Source organism: Rhipicephalus sanguineus, chromosome 5 (assembly GCF_013339695.2).
Source record: "Rhipicephalus sanguineus isolate Rsan-2018 chromosome 5, BIME_Rsan_1.4, whole genome shotgun sequence".
NCBI classification, from domain to species: domain Eukaryota; kingdom Metazoa; phylum Arthropoda; class Arachnida; order Ixodida; family Ixodidae; genus Rhipicephalus; species Rhipicephalus sanguineus.
This window is the reverse complement of record NC_051180.1, coordinates 180,818,287-180,842,185: the sequence shown is the minus strand read 5'-3', so window position 1 is coordinate 180,842,185 and position 23,899 is coordinate 180,818,287. Positions and strand designations below refer to the sequence as shown.

The 23,899-nt window shown below is 48.8% G+C and overlaps 1 protein-coding gene across 5 annotated transcripts in view; it reads right to left on the bottom strand.

Moving 5' to 3' along the window:
* Positions 1-23,899, bottom strand: part of LOC119394483 (centaurin-gamma-1A) — a 294,264-nt gene that overhangs the window by 58,918 nt on the left and 211,447 nt on the right. For all 5 annotated transcript variants that reach the window (XM_037661788.2, XM_037661786.2, XM_037661785.2 and 2 more), the window contains exon 2: positions 9,883-9,941. In XM_037661788.2, coding sequence (XP_037517716.1) covers positions 9,883-9,941 — 59 coding nt within the window. The remainder of the gene's footprint in view (positions 1-9,882; positions 9,942-23,899) is intronic.

Here is a 23,899-nt window from a genome sequence, read left to right as displayed (position 1 = left end):
GCATATACAGATAAATTTCCTCACAGTGAGTGTATTGAGTGAACTTCGTTTGCCCCAGACGGCAATGTTAGGTTCAACGAAAGTACATACAGGATTCCTCGACATTCCAGGATTTAGTGACGATAATCATAATGCCTTAAGACTCGTACGTCTGCAGTTCACAAATTCCCTCCAAATCAGAGCGGTACGTATATATGGAAAGCGTCCTACGTTCATATTAGACATAGCGCAGGCGTCGATACGGCTCAGATTGATCAGACGCTTCGTACACACGACAGCTCCCCCTCAGAGTAATTTGTCGCACTTTTTGTTTTCTACGCGTATACGGTCGGCCACAAACACCGACGGTATCTGAGACTAGTTCTATAACTAAGGCACGGTGATTCCGATTTAATAGGCCACGTAAGGTCCGCAAGAAACTACACAATAGAATTACGATTTCCGAGGCTATGTTCGTTCGTGAGAACTAAAAATATTCCGAACTTTCCAACTTTCTTTGACGAGTTTGTGGAACACACAACGGCATCTCCGTGATTGCTCGAGCCATTCGATCGAACGGCGGTCTGCCTTGATTCGCAGAAGCGCTCAGATTAACCAGTGGCTGCGAGACAGTACGTTTCGAAATCCAGGAATCTGGCGAGACCAAATTTGGGGTAGTAACAGGGCGGGGTGTGTGCGACTCGATTGTTTGTTTTATTGTATACGTAGTAATTTACGAATTGCAGCTGGCGAGATCGCAGTGCGTGTCAACTAACAACGAATTTTCAGGATGACATCATCTCAGTTATTAAAGACGATAGTCTTTCTTGGGGAACTTAAACGCAGAAATTTTGGTCTGTCTTTCTGTCTGTCCTTCTGTCTGTCCTTCTGTCTGTCTTTCTGTTTGTCGGCACGTCCCTCGATTCAGCCACTCGGCCAAAGTTGAACCACTTGCACAAGGGCCAGCCATCGTGAACGGCTCACTAGGTTCACGCTTGTGTACATGGTTGATCAAAAAGCAAACATTACGCATATCTGAGGCGCAACATCACTAGGTAAGTATTAGGTGGTGTGTTCCTTTAATAGAAAATACATAGATACGTAATTTTAGAGACCCTAGTTTCTTAAGCTGCGCTGAAAATGCGACTGCGCCGAAACTTGGCTTCCTCCGTGTCTACGCGAGCTCATTGTTGTGTTTCGGTTTTTACTTCGTCGTCGTCTAGTCAGCACTGTTTCAACAAAGCTGAAAATGCGAATGCGCTGAAATTTGCCTTCCTCCGTGCCCTTCGCACGAGCTCATTGTTGTGTTTCGGTTTCGGTTCTGTTGCACTGTACGAATGCCATGGGTTGGTGTTGAAAAACTTTAGTTTTGAGAAGGCCAAGAAGGTGAAAAAAAGTATTTAAAAAATGAAAAAGCAGCGTTGTGGGCGGCCTTCAGGCTGCCGGTTGTGGGCGCCGCTCTGGCTTTCCTGTTTTACCCAGGCGACGTGTAAATAAAAGAGTGTGTGGAGAGTACTCGTTGAGTGAGGACGTTTCTCTGCTTCAGCGCTTCGCGCCAAACCGCGTTTTCAGGCTGGCTGGCGTCTCCGCCGGTCGCGTTGGTCACCGCCGGTCTTCGCCTGCTGCTGCGCCGGGACTACCAGCACGCAACACAGCACTCATGTTGCCCGACGTATTGCCAGATGGCGTCCATATCTCACACAGCGCCTCTTCTATCGTCTTTACACGACATTTGCAGCGAAGCACGCAGATACGCGGCCAATTTTTTTTTCCTTCTAAAGCGTGCGACAAAGTACGTGGGCGTTACAGTTTGCTCTCTGCTTCAAGCAACGAAACGGGCTTTTGTTAAAACGATAATGGAGCCGAACAATAGCGTCTCAGTATTACCGCAGTATTGACGGCACTAGGGTTTGGCGACATCCTGATTTTAGCGCTAAAGACGACGAACACACGAGAGACGACTGGGTATAAGCGCTAACGAATGATCTATGGCCGCCAAGTATTCATAAACTCGCCCAGCAACGAGTTCTTAATAGGGTTTGTAGCTTGCGATCTTAAATTGAAGTGTATAGGAAGCATTACACAAAGGGAAAATGAACTAAAGTGGAGGAAAAGTACAACTCGTCGCCGATGAGAATCGAACCCACAACCGGTGGGTTGTCTTTTCCTCCATTTTCGCTTGATGGATGAATGGACTTCATTATGGTCCCTGGGAACGCGCTCTAGCACGTTGCGGGCCGCTCCCACGTCGGAACAGAAAGACCAAGTCTCTCTGCTGCGTCGCGGGCCCGTTGGACTGCCCATATAGCTGCCCTTCGCGTCCGCAGCTGGTAATAGCATGCAGCCTCCCATTTGGACGGCGTGATGACTGCGCCGCCGCGTAACGCGGGGCACCGCTTGATGTCAATTTAATTACTAAACTAAAGGTAAAAACTACAAATAACGCCCCTATATACGCTATTCCTTGCTTCATTAGGTATTGCAGCTGTATTTTAGAGTTCTGCGTATTGACAGGTTCTATTCGCTTCATATTCATTATTAGGTGCAGTTCACAGACCTGGGACGTCGTTTTTGGCTGTTGAGTTGGAGTGCATGGTAAACCACTGTTTCTTCAACATAGAAATTAGTAGAACTTTTTGAACAGACGGTGTAAATAAAACTTTCTTTCCTAGAGTCCTTGGGTTTTCAACCTTTTTGTCGTTCATCACAATCGGTGAAATAGTTTGACAAACACGATTTCTCCGCTGCCACGCATTCCATAGTGTCGCCATATATATAGTCAGATCTAAAACAGGCTGCAGGCTGTACTTGGCACGCGCTTGCGTTTCGATGTTCCTCAGTCGACGAAAGATGCGTGCTGCCTGAACGGAACAGTTGAGCAGCATACGTATACGAACGCGTTTGCAATGGCTATATAAAGGATGATTGCTTATATCACGGCCACATTGCGAGCATCAGGCAGCAGGATGCACGAAGTCGTCCAATATTCCGTCACGGCAACGGCGGCCGTCACGACACGGTGCTTTCTCGCAGCTTCAAAAATGGAAAGCTGGAGACGTTTTCTAGGACCGACGTCATTGGAGCGTGACCTTACAGTAAATGCCGATTCATGACAGATGCTGGTGTTGTGACGTTGGTGTTTTACGTACACAACTGCTTGACACGCGAGCGATCAATCTATGCAACGAGTTCGCCTGTACAACTAAGTATTTCTAAGCCACCGACGATTTCGTTATAAAGGCGCTCGACTGCGTGTGGAGCCGCAGCTAATGATGATATTTATAAGCTGTCAAAAAAAAAACATCGTTAAATAAAACTTTCATTACTGCGAAAAGTCTGAATTTCGTCGCAATAGTCTATATAGTACAGCCTTGGCGAACTTTCTTTAGTTAAAGCGAGATAAAAGTCACGAAGGCAGCGGGATGGTTTGCGAGATATAGTTTACCGGACACCGCTGCGTATTGTCCCTTGCGCCTACGACGTCGTTTGCACGCTCTGCATAAGTTTAATTATGCCGTCCCCACAAGACGAAGTATGCAGCTTACAGTAGGGTGAGTCATGCTGCTAACTAAAGACACATTCACCGAAAGGATTCCGGCGAAGCATGGAAAGAATTACACGCAAGGAGGCCTCAGTTAACATTCGCTGGATAGCCATAGCTTACCTGGGACAAGTTAGCTGTTGCTGTATGTATACAGGAGCCATGTTCTACAGAACGGCTGCATTCTCGATAGTCGCCTTCCTCCACACCCTCGACAATAAACGCGCTGGCCTATACAGTGTACGTAAAGGCTCAGGGAGCGTGCGATACCCTTTGGCTCGTTGCCGCGAGTGCTTGCGTTTAATGATATCCTGAAAGCCATTCCAAACACGCTTTCAAGCAACAGAGCACTCTATAGAGGTTATTACTGTACCTCTTTCCACAAACCCAGCAGTGTCAGTATACCCAGACGGCGGGCGTGTGTCACGATATGTCATGCCACACGGAATCACTCCGTCACACTGCGATCGCTGGCCTGCCTCAAGCGCAGCCGGATGAAACGTGCACGACAATCTCGATTAGACCTCTGCGAACAACGTCACCGCACCTATAGTCGGTGACAACCTAAGAATAAATATAAGCTCCGCCCACGAGGCCGCATTGCTCATATTTTGCATGCCTCCGCGGTACAAACGAAGTAGTTCCTAAACAATGGCAGTAATTTTCACTCATATAAACCTTATTTTGCAATACTGCACTCATATTGAAATAAAGAAAGCAAAGCTAGATAAAATAAATTGTGAAGGCACGGAGTTCAGCGCCAGCATAACAATATATGTGTTGTTTAAATTGCACCCCCCGCCGCGTTCATCTCGGAGTCTATACGAAAATGTAATGTACATCTCAAAGGCGATGTTTCTGAGCAGTACCTAATGTGGTATTAAAACAAAGAATGCCAGATTTAACATAAAACTTAAAATAAAGGAATCGTTATTTCACGGTTTCACAGAACCAAACAGGGACATTAATCACGTCTATCAAGGCCGTTTGTAATTTTTTTTTGCGAAACTCTCGCCGCCAGTTTTCTTCACTATCTGTTGTAACTATGGCAACTGTGACTCAAAGCGAAGTATGGCGAAGTGGTCCGAGATCGCCTTTGTGAATTTCGACTCTTGCGTTGCCGTAAATAGCGCATTTGCGTCTCTAGTCGCCGTGCTTGTAATCGTGTTTGAGGAAGACGCCAAGGCTTCATTTGACGTTCATCGAAATAAAAGCATGTTGCACACATGGCGTTTAACTGTGGGGGCTATTGCGTGCGTTACCGTTACTTTCACGCCCAGGAGATGTACGCGGCTGAATTGGAGTTGACTAAAAGCTTTATGTGGGATTGTTTCTTGCTTCGACAACGTGCACTGGCACTGCTATTACCCCTTAAGACCTTGGACGTTCAGGTTTTTGGTTAATTTATTACTTATTTATTACATACCTGCGTCGCCCCAGTCGGCACTACAGCAGGGGGGCCCACTTTTACTGGAAGAGGGGCCCCTACCTTCTATATACGTGTGTATCTGCGCGAAGGTATATACATATCTACACGTAGATTGTGAAGAGGCTGTCATCGGTTGCCGTTAGACAAATAGGAAAAGGATACACGCTTCTCAAAAGAGTTTACTTGTCAACGTTTGATCGGAGACCAATCTTTATCAAAGGAAAATTTACGAGGTTTCGATGCGCTTTCATAGCATCGTCCTCCGCGCAGGTAGAGCGACAAAAAATAAATAAGAAAAAATGTAGAAATGAAAAAATCAGGAGGCCAAAAGATGTCAAATATACACTCGGACATAGAAAAAGCACGTGCATCCTCGAATAAAAAAAGGAAAACATATAAATGTCTACATAGGCAATCTCGGTGGACACAATCAGTAAGTACATTCCTTTCGTATATATACATTGTCAAGCCCCAGCTCTCCGGCTCCCCCCTCCTCATTTGTGCGTGAAGCATAGTGAGGGGGTGAGGCTTCAGAAGAAGAAATAAGCGCTTAAAAAAACGGTCTATGCACTATACGCTTCACGAGTTTAATATAAACAAATTATCATCGCGTAATACATGCACACAATACACGCGAAATGCTAAAAAACGCACGTTAGACAAAAACAGGGATTCCAAATATCATACCGTGAAATATGATGCAACGCCATTAAAAACAAACGCTTTGTATTTCACTCAATAATAGTTTTAGCGGCGTCACTTCAGTTACGATAACGATTTATGCAATCGACGTGTCACAGCGAGCGCATCATTTCACGGTTCGTAGACAACGATTACCTCGCACGGCGTTTCTCATTGCAAGGCGTTCGTGCATCGAGCGCGATACTTACGCGACGGACACTTCAACCTAGCACATCATTCTGGGCTGGTGGAAATAAATTCCGTTGATACGACACAACTGCGCCAATAGGCACACGTCACAAAATCACAAACGCATCAGATGACCACAATTATCTTCTTATAATGCACACACCGCTGCATATTCTCCACACCTGGTTTGTTTACTTTCGCATTGTGTTGCGCTAACGGGTTATGTTGGTCGCTTTCTTTCTCTCACGCTTCGTCCGCACATACGTCGCTTATATAGGCGCACAGCACGGCGCATATCTCAATAGATCACCAAGATTCCCACGTCGCGAGCTCCAAGCAACACACACACGCGCACATGTGGCAACGCTAATGCCATGGCTTTTGAGGGCGGTAAATCGTACACAGACGCGCACATTCCGACTTCACTTTCACCTCACTGCACACGAATGAACGCGACGACAATCGTCGATGTGGTGGCCCTCAGGCGATATGCTTGATGTATCCGAGCGATGGAGGGAACACACGCCGTGTTGCAACTTGACGCTGCCGAAACGACGGAACGCGCTAAAACACTTGTAAAACACTCCGAGCTGCATGCTGACGCTTCGGTGCACTTGAAACGCGGCACAGTCACAAGCTTCTACTGCATCGGATGACGACCGGCGAGGACGATGCTGGGTACGTGCGAATAACAGGAGGAAATAGCATCTTCTGGAAGAAACAAACGCCGCAGGAAATTCGAAATGACGGATGTCGGTCTCGGTGCAGCGGTACCTCGCAGGGGCGTAGCCAGAAATTTTTTTCGGGGGGGGGGGGGGGGGGGGGGGTTCAACCATACTTTATGTATGTTTGCGCGTGCGTTTGTATGTGTGCGTGCCTATATACGTAAGCAAAATTGAAAAATTTCGGGGGGGGGTTTGAACCCCCCCAACCCCCCCCCCCTTGGCTACGCCCCTGGTACCTCGCCTCTCTTCGCGAACGGCGCCATGTTGCATTTTTCATTGGTTCGTCTTAACCGTTACGTGAATGTAAAGATCGGCCGTAGTTGGACGCGCATAATACAAATGGACAGCGGTATAGTTTACTTTTTATTCTTAGGTTGTCACCGACTATAGCATTACCGCCACGGAATGTCAGTTACTAAAGCTCTCTGTTTTATAAACATGTTTTCAGTTTCACATCAAAGTAAACCACTGTTTTACGTGTTTAGTGGATCCGATGAAATGCTTCTGTAGTGTTTATACAAGCAAAATGGGGCCGGATTGAAATCAGTTATCTACGACTGCATCCGTCCATGTGTGCGATGTGCATCTGCGACCACCGGCGGAGGCAGACGCGACACACGAGGAAAAGCAGCCGACTCGGCCACGATGACACGCACCGATTACAGTGTCTGAAAATAGCACCGCACCGCGTTTCCAATGCAAGAGCACGAGTGCGCGCTTTTTAGCCGCCTTCCGTTAGCGATGACGAGAGGAGGTACGCGACAATGGGACGCCGCCAAGCACAGCCGAGCGTGAAGCACAGCGGCGGGGAGTCGCATTAGCATACCCTGCAGCGCGTGCCGACAGTGCCGCCACTTAGGCAGTGCTGCCGCGCATCGTCCTGCGATCTCGCGGCACAGCCCTTGGCCTTGAGCAGGGTTGGTCATATACTCGCCGGAATACAAAGAATACACGTGTGCACCCCTCGTACAAGGTGTACACGAAGCCGATGAGAAAAGAAGGCTACATGCTTATGCACGGACACTGCGCCCCGGAGAGCACAATCGATGCAGCACTGCACGCCGAGACGGTGTACACACAGACTGGCGAATGCAGGCGCAGCTCGTGCTACTGAGCGCAATCGGAGAATATTCAAATTTGGATATAAATGCATGCCCATTATGCCAGCAGCGGCGCTGAAGGCTAAAAACAACAAAAAAGGAAATGCACATAGAAACGCGAGCGCTGGCTTTTTCCACGGTGCTTGCGCTGCGAGCAGAAAGAATGCCACCGACGTATCCCGCGTATTTTTCTCATCATATTCGGTGCTGTTCAGACGTCGACTCCTGCACAGCCCGAAAGTCTGGGCCAACCAGTTATTTAACTATATATATATATATATCCTGCAGTGTTTAACGTGGCCAGTGCTGCAGCCTATCGCTGAGTGGGTCGGTACTCCGGCGTGTACAAACGGGTCCACTGTTAAAGGGACCACTTGCGTGCAGGGCATGTTTGGATTTCGCTCTCTTGCGAAAACATAGTGGCTTAGATTTGCGTAAAACTACTGGTGGTTCACAGTTCAGCCTCTTTTTGACAGACTCGTGCAGTGTATGAACAATGTTTCCCTGTCCACTTCCTGTTAGAGGGCCAGCAAAATGAAAGGTGCTAATTAGAGTGTTCCCTTTAACAGAGGACCGTAGTGTACATACCAGTGGATAAATGCATTATGAATCGTATATTTGCGCACAGAATTCTGGAACGCTATAGCAACCTGACTTTATAAATAAAGCGAACAAATGACGCATGTAAGAGCATCTACGTTCTGCGTAAAAGGGAAAAAAATGCTACATTCCTAAGTGAAACATTTGTATATTACATAGGCATGAGGCAACCCGTCAGAACCTCGAAAAGAGAAAATTTTCGCTCCTCGATTGTATTAAATAACAATTTTTACCGTCAAACGACTCCGCGTTAAACACACAGTCCGCGTTAAAGGGACACAAAAGCGAAGGAATGAATCGATTTAGATTGATTAAGTGCTCTCCGAGAACTGTAATGTCGTTAATTTTCCTATCGTATGTTTAGTAATTGAGGAGAAAATGAACGTCAAAGATTCATTTTTAAATTTCGCGCCGAAATCTCCGCGCGTGATGTCACGGGCTACAAAGTGCATTTTTCGTATTTTGGCGACATTGGCTCAACTAAATTTCCTGAAACTTGGTACGTTGAGTCTACGGCCCCCTCAGTGGACGATCTACTTCATTTTTACAGATTAGGAACTACGTAGGCGCTAGTACACGCCGTCAAAATCTATGACGTCACGACGTTCGTTGCGGGAATTTGGGGGTCACGTCGCCACCCTCATTTTCTCTTTGACCTTTTCCTCACTTACCAAGCGGCTTCTCGCGGTAAGTGTGGCGATTTGAGAATTGTAAAGAGTAATTTACCAATATGAGAAAAACCGTGTTTCTCTTTAGTGTCCCTTTAACTTAGTGGCGCACTTGATGTATCGTGTCACGTTGAATAGAGTAACAATCAGTATACATGCAGCTCGCGTTTTGGTCCGTGCAATGTTCACGCAAAATCTGGCATGAGTTGTGAAAAAGAATTTTCCAAGTGAATGTAGAAAGCAGGCAATCGAACACTGCGACGGCCAATGCAATGTGGAAGCTGTGCGGGCTACTACATCGCGCTTTCCCCGTGTACGCCGTTCAGCTCAACGTTACTAGAACACTAGTAACGTTGGTTCAGCTGTCTTCCTATGTCCACTGCAGAGGTGACGGACACCATGCCCCAGCGTGTTGGGACTTTTGACGCTCCATAGGAAACTTTTACCTCGCAGGTAATTTCCATCTATGCAGTATAGGCGACAAGGTAAAGGTATATGAATTGAGAACAACCACCGCCACCACCGACAAAGCGCCACCCCGCAAACTGGAGCCGTTTCAAAGCCACCTCTACACCCTCAGAAGTGACGCGACAAGCACCGTGTGTTCTTTTCGAATGTGTATGTTATGTCCGGTTCGAGTGAGACATTGTGTCGCACTGATAAAATATGCGCTTCTTTTCCCAGCTATTTCTTTGTTCGCTTGTTGGCCAATTCGCAAAACCCAGCAATCCTGTCAAAAGCCCACATCTGGAGATGCAGTGTTCGTAAATAACTACGATACAAAAATGAATGAATAAAACGGGCTGTAGCCGGCGTGGCCTTCACACGCAACGCAGCCCGTATAATTCTGACAAATACTGTACGTGCGACAGTCAAATTGCAGTTAACATTTTTTTAAAGATGCGTGGACCACTGTATATCATAAAGCGTGAATAAAAAAGAAAGAATACATAGATATAGCGAGACTTACCAAGCGTATGTCGGGCACAGATCGACTGAGCGTCCATTCCTGGCTGTTCACGAATGAATCTGCACAAAGAGCGAACAGGAGATTAAACGCTGAACATTTACTTCGAAACAAATGCGAAGTTAACATACTCGTGCAAGCTCGAACACTGTATACACTGACATAGCTGTGATCCAGGACCGGCATTTTTTAGCGATGCCTTTTCCGATGCCTTTGCGTGCTTTCCGCGCTTGACCAGTGGTCAGAGCGACGGTTCTCACACGCTATCAACGGTATCATGCGGCTGCGAGCGGTGGATGATAGGACTAAAAAAAAAAAAAAGGCACAACGCATCGCTACAAAATACTAGTACAGGTTTTAAGTAAAACGCAACATCAAGCTACTTCCCACACGCTTTGAGCATTCTAGAAAGTTTTAGAAAGAGGTGAACGTTACGCAAGCGGTATAGACAGGCAGCACACAGTGAAGCTTCACTCACACGAAACGCTGCTTCGACAACACCCTACTGAACTTACAAAAACACGTCGATCGACCTCGCAACGCTTGGCTCAAAGCCACAAAATACAGCATAGAAGTACTCGCTGACTGCTTCGCATGAAACCGATTCCCAAAACGCGTGGGATCTGCCGAATTTTATATATATATATCAATTTCAACGAAACAATAACCATTTTATTCTTTAAAATCTGAGAATTCATTACATGACATCTCATTTATGTCATCGCAGGTATCGCTGATCGATACGAAAGTTGTGGGTCCACAGGTTATTCGGGACACATTTTGAAGCAAGCTTGTTGGGCCTGCTTCAAAATGGCCTGCAGGGAGTCCTGAAGCCCTGCGACTTCTTCCTCCGGGAGTGGGCTAAATAGGCAGTTCATAGAATAACACCCATTCAAATATCTTCATGAATTTGAGGAGCGAATTCACAAAGCTTTTGCAAACGCGCCGCAGGAATATACGCATAAGTTCGTCGCAAACATCTCAAACCGTTTACGAAAACCAATGAATTATGATAGGGCTTACGTGGAATTTTAGCAATGCATAACAATTATCCGATTGTAAAGAACAAATTGCTTTTTGTTTCATTAAATTTAGTTAAGCGTTAAAGAAGTTATAAACAATTTTCAATGGGGAGTTACTTCCCGCCCACCGTGTGATCAGCCGTTCTTCCATTTTCAACTACTCCTATTTTCGCGTTATCGTTAAACCTCTTTTTTAACCGTTGGCCTTGTAGTCCAAAAGTTAACATCACTGTTAGTTACAGCGCCATTAGCAAAACGTATTCCTACTACATTTTTCTATACTATTACAAAGGAATGAAAGAAACAACCGTGACAAGAGAGGCACAACTCAAGTGATGTGTCCGCCTGCTCTGTGTAAGACAAATTACTACACTGAAAGATTATGTAACAACTGGTCAACGTTTTATAAAACCAGGAAGTACGCGGTGATAAAACAAGGTGCACACGGTGCCTAAAAGGACGGAAACCAGAGTTTGGTTGCAGTCCCGATTGCAACGAACCCAGTTACAGGAAAATTGGGCTGTTTACAGACTGCATAATTTGTCTTCACTGATACTGTGACAAGAGCTATACAATAACCTTCATGCTGACTGCTTGCGTAGGCATCCCGTCACTATTTTAGTGCGTGCCGTGTGTGTGCACCAATTTCAATCAAACTTGCAGCATATGTTCTCTTCGGTACCCTGATGATATGTGCCAGATTATACAACCGTAAGTGATTTATGTCTTTAAAAAACTAATTTTAAGATTGGTAGCCAATTCCGGAATCCCGCGTGTTAACGCGGGCCACCCTGTGTATGTGACGTAGCGTGCCTACTCTTTTTCCAACCCCGCCTCGCCCAGCAGACGGTTGCAGCGCGCGCTTTCTTCTACGAGGCGGCGGCGACGACGCGAGCAAAGTTGTTCGGTTTTGTTAGCTGCATAGCGCATTAGTCGTCGTTGACATCGGGTCTTACAGTAAGCACGCACAATACTGAGCAACGATGAGATCGATGCGGGACATGTCAGCTACTTCACGCGCCGGCAGGTTGAAATCAAAAGGCGATGCTTGCGCGCTCAGGTTGCAATCATCGCTGAACTCGCCACTAGTAAGTTGAGACGGGCTGGCACGGCTTGATTCCGCGTAGGATGACAGCGCCAGCTTGATTTTCACGCGATAGAAGAAGCAAGTGTGCTATGTTAACACCCTGGCCAGCCGTAGCGGTAGGTAGCGTATTTCGTGACGTCATCGCATACCCAGCATGGAGCAGCTCCATGTTTCGGTTTCGACTTATCGTTTATTGCTTGTTCAAAATTATTGACGAGTCTCAGCAAAATGAACCACCCTTGCTCCTACAGGACTTAATACTATTTGAAAACGGCATCATCTCAATGTGGTCGAAAATGCACCGGAGCTACCCTTTAAACGATATGATTACCACGCATAGCGGGGCACTCCGGATTCATTTCGCCCATCTAAGGCGTGTACGTGTAAAAAAAGGAAATAAAGCGCTAGCTTATACAAGATGTGAGGGTGATCAACTGGGCGTGTTGGTATTGCATGATTCGGTATTGCTGCGTGAGTGTGGCCTCCGTATCTTTACCACAGAAAGAGTTGCGGTATCTGAACGTGACTGCGCAGCAATGAAACGTGGTAGCAATGAAACGTGACAACACTGTCTTTATAAATAGCACCTGGTATTTCCGTCCGTGTCCACTTCGCGCCTAATATTTCGAATCACTTATACAAGACTGCTTCCTGTAAGTTTGCTACAGCCACATTCGGATGCATCGACCGAAATTTGTTCGTACATGCTACACTACTCTCACCGCACAAGCTAGTTCGCTATAAAGCAGTTTTAAACCACTCAAAAAAGCGTGAAGAATTGCACAATATACGGATGTGCTGTATATTATCACGCCAACGAACAACGCAAGCCTACGCTCAATTATCGCAACAACCAGCTCCGTCCCTCGCTGAAAAGCGTATGCGATCAGCTGTGAGGGTAGCGAATCTGGAGTTGTGTCCACTACAGCTGCGTCTCAAAGCATTTGCCGGATGGCTGTGCCAGGTGAAAAGAAACGTTTTGCTCGCTTGCAGGCGCAGCGCACGCAACGAGGCAGGAAGACGAGAGAGTTAGAAGGCAGAGAGGTCGGGCTTAGTGGCTGTAGCATAAGCTGAACGGTAGAACATACGCGTGCCTTTTTCTGCACGACTGGCGCTCTTCCTTTCTTTTTCGCGCCACAGGGAAACCGAGGGCTGCAGCAGGAGAATAGAAAGAAAGCACGACGAGACACAGTGCGCTGCTTGTTGCGATACCGCAGCACGCGCGAACCGCAAGCGAAAACAAGGTCGAGCACCTCACAACCGACGCAAACGGTTATACTGCGTCTCTCTATGCCCACACAACCGTGTTCAGTGCAGAAAAAAAGGTGCGATGGAGTGCTGCACAATGGTGAAGAAAAAAGTAATGCGCTAAGTACGACCGTCGCGACGCAGTATGCTGTAGAAACCAGAGAACCCGCCGCTTCGAAGTTCCAGTGGGTGTACACTACAGTACAAAGACGTGCATGGCTATGGGGAAGCGTACGTTCAAACAGCCGGCCGATATCCAGTCTGGTGTTCTCTGCTGCGTATCTCGGCTCTACACGAAAGGCACAGTATATATATATATATATATATATATATATATATATATATATGCACCGACTCTGCGGTGTGCCAAGTGAAGCAACGAGAGAGATAAAAGCGCATGCCGGACTTGCGCACTCGAGAATTTAAACGAGCTAATAAAGTTGACTTTTTCAAATGCTCGGCTCTCAAAGTGACACAGCTCTGTATTCGGAGTTACACGACGACAGACGCACTCACCATAGAAGCATTCGGTGTGTGTTAATTCTAAGTGTGTGCCCAAAGGAAACCCTCCACAGCGGCTAATCCAATCGGAAGACTATAGTGCGTGCCCTGTATTCCCTCCGTGCGCCTGCCAGTTTGGGAGTGCGCCAAGTTCCCCCGTTATGAGTCAGAAATGATCGCAAAAGAGCTCAACTCGTTATTGCTGAATCCATCCTGCAAAGGTCCACTAAGCGTTAAGCGCCTCCATTAATGACTGCTACTCGTTAATCTTGCCTGTTTAAAAACTGTATTCTCTTACATCAAACTGCGTGAGTTAAGAATTTTAACTCGTTATCAGGCGAACTCAAGCTCGCAAAAAAGTAAATAAATAAATAAACAACGGAAGCAGAGGTATGCGAATATTCGAAACTTTCGAGTGACGTCGAATACTGCGCCGTTAAAACTCGGTCCCGAATCGTTGTTATTCGCAAATACGGATATGTTTTCATTGGCTTTCGAATGCATCGAGTTTGCCAATTGGGCGCGATAAATTTTGTCGCAGCCGCCGTGTAACAGACAAATCGGGAGGAGTTAAATACAGTGGACCACGGTGTCCCTACTGCAGAGATACCTTTCTGGGTAAAGCTTGATCTAATTAATGGCTCTTCATTACAGAGTCGGGAACAATATTCGGGCAGTTGCGGATGTAAACGCGCCCACAGCACCGTGAGAGAAGGTACCCGGCAAAATGCAAAACAATGTGCGTGTGACACACCTCTAGATTCGATTACCGGCTTCCACGTACCGTCTTGTTCGTGAGATAATGCCACATGGTATAACGCGGAGGGAGTTATGAGGAAATCGAATATCCCTCTAAGGGCCACGAGTTAAGCGTCACTATGGTGACGGTAATGACGGAACTCGCACTCGGAAATTTCTGCATCGACACTCGAAGTGATGCGGAGGTTGCGGATCTTGCGCTAATGCTTGCTGCCGTCCCGAGTCTACGGCGAGAGCGTACCATGTTTGTTTTGTCGAGCGCGCTTGCTATGAAATATCATGAGGACACTCCGAGGCTCGGCGTTGTGCATAATATGCATGGCTCGCGATTTTTAAAAAACCCGGCGTTGACGGTGTGAGCAGTAATGAGAAATGTCAGTGCCTTGTGATAGTCTGTTCTCTCCTTAGGGAAAGGGACTGCCAGTTTTCTTTCATCAAGCCATCGCGTTAGTAAGTTCACTCCCCGGCGTCATCGTGCCTCGCCCGAAAAGAAGTGTCTTATAGACGCACCGTTAGCGACTCGAATATTTTCTTATTTTTCATGCTTACAATGAGCGTAGCAGACAAGTTGCAGTACTCGAGTACGCGTGCTGTTCCGTAACATCTTTCCAAAGAGTCGTAGTATATAGGAGTCGTGTTTATAATCAGCGTGAAAGATTAGTGTTCGTACAACTTGCGCGCATGTGGGAAAATAAAGTCGCAAAAAATACACACGTACATATTTGCCACTGGGCTGGGTTCATGAATTTTTTCTCCGTCATCAGTTCGGCGGTTCGAGACAAGCGTCCTCCATTAGCCATCGCGTAATGATTCGCAGTCCGGAAGGCAGGGCTCTAATCGTGTCCCAGAGTCGAGTGCACCGCGAGAGAGGGAAGGGCGGGTGTCGCACCCGACGACCAATTTCACGCAAATACAACGGATGGCAGATGGTTGGTGGGCTGCACGGCCACCCTCCTGCATAGGCAACCGCGGACTCGACCGAACGACGCCACTTTGCACGAAACTCTGCTTTTGCTGGTTCTGCCTTGCTATATGGCTCTGCTTGAGATGCTTCACTGTACGGGCGCATAACTTAGACCTTAGAAGAAAAAAGCGCTCGGGTCGCGTTACCTTGAAGAGCAATACAAAACAAATAACTGGCATTCTGTATCCATACATATTTGGTCTTTTAGAACATCACTACTAATGTAGCTTACACACGCTGCGACGCGTTGCACGAGGCGCATTTCAGAGGTCATGGTGGCTAAGCCTTCGCACTCATACCAGCCTTTGTATCAGAAGCGTTGTCGCTGCCTCCTCGTTCTACTGTAAACCATCGACAGCGCAACCGTGCGTTCGGCGGAACACGCCCTACGCGTGAGACCCGATGGCGCCGGCAGGGTGACTCGGCAGCTAGCGATAAACAGAGGTCGGCAAAAAGCGCTGAATTGTTGGCGCACTCCCGCACCACGGGAGGCGTGCGTAATGGCGCCGAAATGGCGGCTCATGACATGAATCCATTAAGCGATGCGGGGCCATTTGGAAGAGGGGGTCAGACCCCATGGCCGGCCATTGGCTGCCGCGTTTCGATCCGATCGGCATCGCAGACTGTGGCTATAAGGGGCACGGCGGGATCGGTTCCCGTCGGCCCCAAATAACGGCCCGGAGAGGCGCGCGGTCAGGGCAAAAAAGACCCAAACCGGAGCGCGCTCTTATACCTGGAGGTGCAGCGGTTTGCGGATGAGCTCCAGCGGGATCGGCGAAGGTCCCCACGCGTGGAGGCACGCGATCGGCCAGCACGCGTGTTGCTTTTCATGACCGACGGGAGCAGAACAGCTGGCGAGCGACCCCTGTGGCACGCGAGGGTGCATCCTTCCATGGACGCCGTGAGAACTTATCTGCGCACCGGATCGGCGCCGAGGGAAGCCAACCGGCGCGATGCCTCCGACGATGCCGGCTCAGCGTGCCTCCGAAGACGAGCGAACGCGTATCGAAACCGACCGTTAAACGAGCAGGCAGTTATGTGTTGTCCCAACTTATATTGCAATAACGCGTGCTTCAAGCATATCCGTTCCTTCTTTACACACATTTGCATATATAGACTTATACTGTCATGTGTTTGTGCAATTTCTGTACTTCGATCAAAGCTCCCATTGGGGCCAGTTTCAATAGGCTACCTGAAGTTATAAAGCAGCAGTTCTAAGTAGAGACAGACAGGACATGAAACGAGCACGGATGATTGTGATAACCCACTCTCTCTCTCCCTCTCTCTCTCTCTCTCTCACACACACACACACACACACACACACACACACACACACACACACACACACACACACACACACACACACACACACACACACACAAACACACACACACTTAAACGCGCGCGAGCGCGCCAAGTGGTGCGCAAAGAGCTGTCACAACATACAAGTGCGGCCGCGGTGGCACAGCGGATGCGGTGCTCGGCTGCAGACCCGAAAGACACAGGTTCGATCCCAGCCGCGGCGGTCGCATTTCGATAGAGGCGAAATGCTAGAGGTCCGTGTGTAACTGTGCGATTTCAGTGCACATCTAAGAACCACGGGTGGTCGAAATTATCCGCGGAGCCTCCACTACGGCGTCTTTCATAGGCTCAGTCGCACTGGGACATTAAACCAACCAACCGACCGACAGCATGTATAACTATTCTGTACTTCGTCCAGCGTGCATGCCGAATCGCCTATACATACATAAATCTTCGCCAGGATTCATTCATTCATTGGAGCAGAGTATAAGATAAGAGAGGCTGCACAAGCGAGTGCGGTAAAGGAAAGCGTGTCTTTATATAAGACCACACAACAGCACGGCTTGTTTTGCCATAAACGCTATCGCTTTTTGTGGCTGCGCTGATGAGAGGTTGGGAAGGGTGCCAAGAACACAGAGCGCGATACGGTGCGTGCAAATGGAGTGGCGGCCAGCGTATATCAATTACGCGGCAGCTCACTATCGGAGCACTCCGCAAGGACAGACTGGCGAAAACAGATACGCAAGCTGAGACATGTGGTCGAGGCTCTTTACGGATATAACACAGTGCAAAGAAGCATTTCAACGGCTCTCTTTTCTTTTTTCCCGAAGCAAAACTGCAGTGCGTACGAACGCGGCTCGCTACATTCATACGAGGGCACGCCTTTTGCGACTGTTCCTATCGGGCACAGTGTGGCATGCAGCGATCAAGTGGCATCGCCAGAGAGTCAGGATATGCTGCATGAGGTCACTGAGAAGATGGCGGTGTTTTACGGGCCAAAATCATGGAATAATTATAAGGTACGCAGTGGCGGAAGGCTCCGGATTGATTATATACCTAAGTAGTCTTTCTGTTCTTTTGTTCTTATAGTTCCGTGCACCTAGCTGCATCTGAGTAAACGGGTGTTTCTGCGTTTCGCCCCCATGGAAATGCGGCCGCCGCGACCGGGAAACACATTCGCGTCGTCGAGCTTAGCAGCGCACCAACCTGGCAAAAGAAGAACTTGAAAGCAGTAGTCTGAACGCGTTCTTAGCAATGCAAACTTCACCAGGAAGCTGCCGTTGTATCGAAATGTGCGCGCACGGTCGCCTGCACTGCGGGCATGCTGCATTCGTAAAAGTGGCGTAAGGATGCCCGGCTCATAAGGTCGTATACGAAGCAACGTTGCGCGCTAGAGATGTCGCGTTTCGTCCGACAATCGCCAGTCAATAAATAATATGATAACAATGCGACGTACCGCTCAGTATTGTTTTCGCCCTTTCTGACGAAGTGCCGTGATATCCAGCACACGAACTGCGCCAAAGTTCGAGAAGAAGCGATGAAGTTTATTACTATTCTGTAAGAATACGTAGCATTTATTTATTTAAATAAATAAATAAATAAATAAATAAATTAGCGCGTGAGGATTTACCGTCCGGTGTATTCGCGGGATTCCGGGTCCGTGATCTCGGTGCCGATAGCTGCAGCCATGCGAAGATGCCATCCGGTCGATGCGCGCAAATAATAAACAACAACAAAAACACTGCCCGAGACCAAAGGGATAGAAGACGATTGACGTAGTTCGGAGGACCAAGGGGGCGTCTAATGAGACGGCGATAATTGCGCGTTCCAGTTTAGCCTCGCCGACCCGGCGGCCTAATTACTCTCGCGGGCAGATCAGGCGACGGTACATCGCCACGGGAAAGGACGCCGGAGAAAGACAAAAAAAAAAAAAAAAACAGAGAGGTGGGCGATAGAATTAGGACTACGCGACCATCGAACGGCTACACTTCGATCGCCGCCGAAGCCGTGTAATCCGGCCGTATAAAGGATCGAGCAGCCCGTCAGACCTTCGCGCCGTTTCAGTGGGCGCACGGGTCAGCTCGTCGCGAATCTAATGGTGGCCGCTCGTAGTCGACTATCCCTTGAGTGCACGCCATATTGTTGTCACTCCGGAGACGGCATCGAGAGCTGTGTGCAGAGAACGACACGCTGCCAGCAGTCACGATCTCTCGTGACGGCCCGAATTCGCGCATGCACTCGGGAGCAGGTGCTGTCGCGGCGGGCATCGATTCGGCGGTCCAACGTGCGCGTGCCGCGTGCACGTGCTTGTCCGGGTCTGAACAGGTGTTCCCTTTGTTCGATGAATCGGCAGCTGCTCACAGCGGGCACCGGTCGCGTTAATTGGATGCACTCGATCGAGCGCCATCACTCGGACCGATCGTGCGTGGCGGCACGGCGCTCGGAGCACCGTGCACACACGCGCGAGCTCCGTCGCACGCCGGTGGCACGCGACGCGCTTGTTACCACCTGTGCTACCATGACGCACGCGCATGTACAGAGACGATCCCGGTGTAACGGGCTCGTGGAAAGGAACTTCGGAAAACGGCCAAGTGCCGCCAACGGACCGGCGGCAGAAGCAGAATTCCCCAGCAAAGGTCGTCTACCAAACAGACCTGGTGTTGTCGAAGGCTCAGTCGCACAATGGAATGAGTCTCAAACATTCGACCCACTATGCAACCTGTGTAACGCTCATGCAACTCGGCCTGTAAGGTTGCCCCTGTAAATGTAGCACTGTACAGTGTATGTTTTTTTTTTTCAGACAATGTAATTTAATAAAGATGCTATGACACACCTGTCGTCTTCGAACACGAATATAACGTCGAAGCGGAAATACACTGCCGCACCTGAAGTTGTGTTGAAATGATTAATTAACAAGAACTCGTTAAATAACTTTGATTACTAGCTCGAGAGCAGTTGTTTAAAAGGAGAAACTGTAGGACGTGACAATTTATGGCACACCCATTTGCAGAAATCCCACCCCCCTTCCCCCCGAAAAGAAAAATGTAATTTGAGATATTAGTAATCGAAATCAAGGCCCCGATCGACGCGATATCGAAACTGAGCACGCCGGGTGCGCAGGAAATGCGGGAAATGCGGCAGCTGCGTTACGTCAGACCGGAAGTTCACGAACAAACTGAAAGAAATGCACGTCGCAGCAGAATTTGGTCAGAAAAAACGGCAAGTCGTCTAGTGTGTAGTGCAGTGATGATAGTGTGTACATGATCTCGCGTGCTAAACATGTAGGCACTGGCAATTTTGCAGCTCATTCCTCAACATGTTCAGGGGCACCGCGAGTAGCAGGGCGCAGTCAAAATGCAAATACCACACATCTGATTTCTCGAAAGCACCGTCGTTCCAAGAACAGGCTAAATAGAAGAATGTACCTATTCCAGGAATCCTGACGTCTGTACGAGTAGACAGATATCGGAAGCTGCCGCCGCCACGGCATAAAACGAATCATGCACGGGGCTGTGAAGAAAACCTCCGGTCTCAGGAAACCAACCCCGGAGACCGGTTTCTTCAGCGGGCGCACTTTCAGGTAAGGGCGGCTCTTTTTCACTTGGAACACAATGCGTCGCGTCTGCGTGACGCATGCCGCTCCTCGCGAGAGGGCCGAGGCCGCGTTTTCCTCGACTGACGCTGCCTTCACGCTTGCACAGCTGTGGCGGAATAAATTCATTCCTTGCGCCAGTGTAAGCGAAAGAAAAAAAGTGTGCGAAATGCGTGTCACTACGAACAGACTTCTAATTTAAAAAAAGGCGCGAATAACAGAGGAGTAAACCCGAACACCAAAATAAACTTTGACAACGTCGCTTGTAACTACAACCGCCGGATCAAGCAGGCTTTGCAAGAACTTCAACGCTACATAGTCAGTACTTAGGCGACGCGATAGAACGGGTAGAAGATTTTGGTTCCCGACTGCAAGCCGGCTACGTTCCTCCGTAGGGATGTAACGGTCGAGTTGTTCTGTGATCGCCCACCATGGGCGATCACACAACAACTGCTTGAAACAATAAAAGCATGCAATGCACGCATTATCAAGTCCAGTCTAAGCAGAGCGGGTCTCTTCAGAGAGAAGAGAACGCCGATTGAGCTGTCGAAGCGCACCAGCGGGACCAGAGAGGCGCTTCAAGAAATGGAGCACGTGGCGAGAAGACGTGCCTTGGCGACAGAGAGATGAACAAAGCGACGGGGTTAATGCTCGGGGGAAGCGTTGTCACAATGGCCGTGCACTCGTGACCCCGACTCCCCTGGGCCGGAGGAAGAAGAAGCGCGCTCGCCATTCAGCGAGACTCGATGCACGGAGCCGGTAAAGCGCATGCCGGAACATCCACTACGCTCGCAGCATCGGGAGAAGGCTCGCGGACTTGGTGAGGACCGAAAGTCTGCCCGCGTCTGTACTACGGCTCGCATATACATTCCTTGAGCGGGTAGCGCAAAAAACAGACACCAGCAAGAAACGGAGACACGAGACGAGCGCCAACTTCAAACTAAAGTTCATTCTCGGAACCCACGCCTATTTGCCACCCAGCAAAGATCAGAGAACCACATCGCCACCCAATAACACCTCGTCCCGCTCCCACGAAGATAATGGATAAATAAAACACGGCACAACATCTTAATTGGCAGCTGTAACGCAAGCCATACACGCAAAAAGTGACGCAGCTAACAACGCTAAAAAGCGAAAGCTTGCGATTACGTAACGCATGCTCAGACTAGAGCTTTTATCACGAGGAAAGCGAAGGTGCCAGGTTAACTGCAAGGAAAGCTAACTCACAGGGGGGTTCAGGGAAGGCACACGAGATCGTTCCTTTGAATGAAAAAAAAAAAAAAAAAGCTTCCACTACCTCTGTGGACACACCTTCTTACGGTTCCGGTACAACACTGATGTGTCATTGAAAAGCGGTTCCCAAACACATTGCCGACAATGTACGGCGATCTTTTAGAGAGCCGAAATGAGTCTCTGAGCCTGACGTTCAAGTGGACATCAGTCGGTCTGGCGGATGTATTTACGCCCGCCCGCAAGAAAAAGGAATGCAACATCGCAAGTACAAGGGACAAAACGTATACGGTGCCTAATGGTACACCGAGCTTGTTTGTGGTTTCACATGCGCCTCTGCAGTATTGGGACAACTGACACCCACCTTGTTTTTCGCAGTGAAAGCAATGTCAACGTCACGGCACGATTCCACCTTTTTGAGCAGTAAAGGAAACCACAAACAGGCCCGTTGTACCATTAGGCACGGCACAAAGCTGGGGAGCGAGCACGGGTGTCCGTTAGATTAGCCGTGGCCAGCAAAACGCCATGTATGGAAATTGAGCGTTACATTCATCAGCCCGTGCACGTTTTGATACAGTAGCAACCTCGAGGCAAGTGTAGGTATTACACAAGAACGGCGAGAAGCTGCACAGAGTGAGAGAAAATGTTGCATTTGCGTTTTGCAGCCGCAGAGCGATGCGCATTATTGCGAGCATCGCAGCACCATCGGGCGCGCAACAAGCCATTCTTCGGTGTTTCTGCAATCGGACACGTGAGGGGCAAGTACACAAAACGCGTCGTAACGGCCAGAAGCCGAGGCAGAGAGCAAAGAACGCCAAGAAGTTAGAAGAAACGACTGGGCGCCAAACAAAACGTCGTTCAAGACGCGGCAACAAAGAAGGCGCGCTTGTGCAACGGAGGAAAGAAAACGCATCTGTCGACGCTGAGGCACATTCGAAATACGCGCAACAACGAGGGAGATGAAAAAAAAAATGAAAGGGGTTCCGACGAAGAATGCCGGCAGCGAACGTCGCCAAAGCCACGCGTGATCGCTCGGGAAGTCGTTGGAGCGAGCGGTTGTCTCGCATTCGGACGGCATCGTCCCCCACCTCGGGGAGAGGAGAGGGCTACAATGAAGAGGAGGAGGGGGAAAGGCATCTGCTAATGCGGTGAGAAATAAGCGCGTCCAAATGTGCACGACAGCACGCGGGAAGAAAACTCGGGCTCCACGAAAGAGAGAGCAGCCGCGGTTGTGCGCAGAACCATCGTTCAAGCTAGAGATACTGTACATGCTACCTTTAGGTAGAGTTGCGCATCTGTCTTCCGAACGCCGCTAGCAACCATGCATTGCGGAGAAGCTGACGCTCGGGCCAATTTTTGTGTTTCTCTACGCCGCCGCTGCAGCGAATCGGATTGACACCAGACATCGACAGTCAAGTTAATCACGGGTCTTCGACACGCCAAACTTGTCGATCGGCGACACGGTAGGCATGTCGCCTGCAAGAACGAAGAGCGGCTTCGCCGCATAGCTGTGGTTGCTAGCCAGACCTATGCGCAACTCTGCTACCTAAAGGTAGCATATACAGTAACTCTAGTTCAAGCAGTTAACGCGCGCCCTCCCTGTCGAGGCAGTGCCTGACGTTGCGTAACAACGAAGCAGTCAACGCAGCCAGCCGGAGGAATTCTCGAAACAATGCGTCCGCGCAAGTATTATAAACAAAGGCCACTTTGCACGCGACCACTCTCGTTGTAAGTCGCTTGTATACTACGTGTAAAGTGTACAAGTATTTCGCTGTATGCAAGGACGCAAACTGGGTTTTCCCACCCTATGCTATAATTGTTCCGCTAAGTTTTCATGACACCAATGAAAGCCTATAAAATGCTCTCACAGAATGGACGATAACTACTCGCTTGTTACGTTGCCTGCCAGACAAGTAATAAATGCGGTACTAAACAAATGAAGAGCGTGACTGCAGGCTGAATGATAGCACTGATAGCGGGAAGAGGGGAATTACGATCGGCGGCGATAGCGCCCGGCGTCTCAAGCATCTTATGGCAAACATTCTTTTGAATTTTCGTTCGTGTTTATTTTTTTATTCTTAGGCCATGTTGCACTACCGCAAATACTTCTGACGTCAGCGTCGTTTCGCCATCGCCAGTCTCGTCCGCAATTCCTCAGGGGCTCTGGCGTAGCCGGGGGGGGGGGGGGGGGGGGGGGGGGGGGAGGGGGTAGTACCCCTGTCACACGGGCACCCGCTAACTCCGTGTAACTCCCTCGTCGTTACGTCAACGGAGATGCGGACCGTGTCACACGGTCTCCCTTACGCCAAGGAAGT